Source organism: Austrofundulus limnaeus, unplaced genomic scaffold (assembly GCF_001266775.1).
Source record: "Austrofundulus limnaeus strain Quisiro unplaced genomic scaffold, Austrofundulus_limnaeus-1.0 Scaffold1396, whole genome shotgun sequence".
Classification (NCBI taxonomy): Eukaryota; Metazoa; Chordata; class Actinopteri; order Cyprinodontiformes; family Rivulidae; genus Austrofundulus; species Austrofundulus limnaeus.
In genome coordinates, this window is record NW_013953798.1 from 92,067 (window position 1) to 94,252 (window position 2,186).

The 2,186-nt window shown below is 35.1% G+C and overlaps 1 protein-coding gene across 1 annotated transcript in view; it reads right to left on the reverse strand.

Moving 5' to 3' along the window:
- The window catches only part of LOC106535252 (collagen alpha-1(XXII) chain), a gene marked incomplete at its 5' end in the record, with an annotated part of 58,984 nt that extends 57,189 nt beyond the window's left edge, over positions 1-1,795 (reverse strand). The window contains 3 exon segments of the mRNA XM_014032212.1: positions 311-340; positions 1,310-1,345; positions 1,742-1,795. Coding sequence (XP_013887666.1) covers positions 311-325 — 15 coding nt within the window.
- Between the last annotated feature and the right edge of the window lie 391 nt (positions 1,796-2,186).

A 2,186-nucleotide genomic window follows, 5' to 3' on the forward strand; every position in this document is an offset into this window, starting at 1 on the left:
TAAATCTGTTCTTTTTTTCTTATAAAAGACTAAATAAAACAAAAATATTGGTGGTAATTTTTGACTGTGTAACTTTACAAACGACACCCCATACTTGTGCCTCCCTGCATTCTTGGGTCCGATCTTGCCCCAGATGCTACATTATTTTGCTTCTTGTATAATTAAAAAATACATCTTTTACTTCTTTTACTTCCAAGAACATACCAAACTGTGACTAATATGTGATTTTTACAGTAAAACACAGTAGTATTTAAATAAACTTAGCTGTWGTTGCTTAAGAAAGTTGTATAATTGTTGAACAGTTCCTTACCCTCTCACCCCGCATGCCTTCTTGTTGTACCTAGAATTGAAACATTAAGAAAAAGAAAGAATGTAATAATGATGTAATTTTCTTATCAAGGTGCAAGCATTAAGTAAATTGTTGTGATAACATTAAGGCACACTAAATATAACTGGTAGCTAAACTGCTTCATTGCACAGTTAAAAAATGTCTTTCTGACTTTCCATATCTAATAAAAGTAACCTTTTCTTTTATAAGTCTTTATATCAGAAAACATAATTCACTGGAAAAAATAAAACATATTCAAAATGTCTTCCACCTTTATATTAAAATATTTTTATTTAAAATGACTAATTTTGATGTGAATGTGAGCTTTCACCCGCTTTGGATGTTATCATCCATGAAATGGACGTTATTAGGCGTTATCAGTCCCATACAATGGCTTCAGAGGGTCCCTACTGTGCCTGTTAGCAGGTTCCCCRTCCCATAGAATGGCTTCTGATTATCAGCTGGTTAAAATGAAGCATAAAACCACTATCTGGTTAATATGAGTTTTAAAGCCACTAAGGTTAACTTTAGAGCAAAGGACATGGTTAGCGTTAAAGACACAGGCCTCCAATGGTTATATGTTGTGGGCTTCCAATAGGGTAATGTGTCAGAGCAGGAGACCAGGGTTTGAGACCGACAAAAAATTTATTACAATATGTTTTGGTTATTTACACATTCATTGTCATTGATATATTAACCCACTAGGGGGCACTGTTGGGACAATCTGAAGCCTAGAAGGCACAGTAGGGACCCTCTGAAGCCATTGTATGGGACTGATAACCCCTAATAACGACCATTTCATGGACTGATGACATCAGAATCCTCTGGAGCTTTCTGCATATTACCACCACTTTTATCTATTGTTTGAGCAACATCTAAACCTAAAAATAAACTTTCTTTCTGATTGTCTCTGCAAATTTCATTGTTTTGTTTGTAACTGACAGGTCATTTCTTACGGTTTCACTGTATTTTGGTACTTACTGCATCACCAGGTAATCCAGGAAGGCCTCTCTCTCCCTGTGACACAAATCACACAGCAAAACAAACACCAGTCAAAAGACTCATTAGAACTTTCCTCATGTGTTATTAAACCAGTTGCCATCACATATGAGCCAATGTGTGTACTTATTGTGGGCTACAGAAAAACCATGACATTGTGTTTCATGTGGGACTGAAAGCATGTGTTCATATCTGTGACAATCAAAGTTGTGATTACAGACAAGTGAAGTGTGTATATGACTTTCTTCAACAAATGAGTAAGCTAACTAATGTCTACAGAAATAAGAAAAWAACTTGGGAAACCTCTGATCATTTCCCTCTGAATGATTCATATCAGCTCAGTTTACTAAGGTTGAGGAATGTATTTTTGTTTTATGAGCAGAATGTATAAAGCAGTGGGGAGGAGGATTAAACCTTGTTGCCTTTYACACCACTCGGCCCAGGAGCTCCAACCAGTCCTCTCAAACCCTGAGTAGTTGTGTCAGAAAAGTTGTGTTAATACAAAAGTGACCTTTCAAATACATCAGACATTAAAACACGTCTATCTGTGATTTCAGGACCTGAATGGGATAGTTCAGTCTACTTTAAAGTGGTATTCTTTTGTGTAGTATGKACAGTTTCAACCAAGACATTAGAAAAGAGCACAAAGTATTGAGAATTAGAAAATGATTTTGCCAAGGCTAGGCTAATGGCTAGTGCCAGTGTTTTATTGTTTGGCTTGTAAAACAATTCTGTCTCATAAACAACATACCGTATTTATTCGTGTATAATATGATCTCATATATAATACGATCTTATATATAATATGATCTCATGTATAATACGATCTTATATATAATACAATCTTATATATAATACA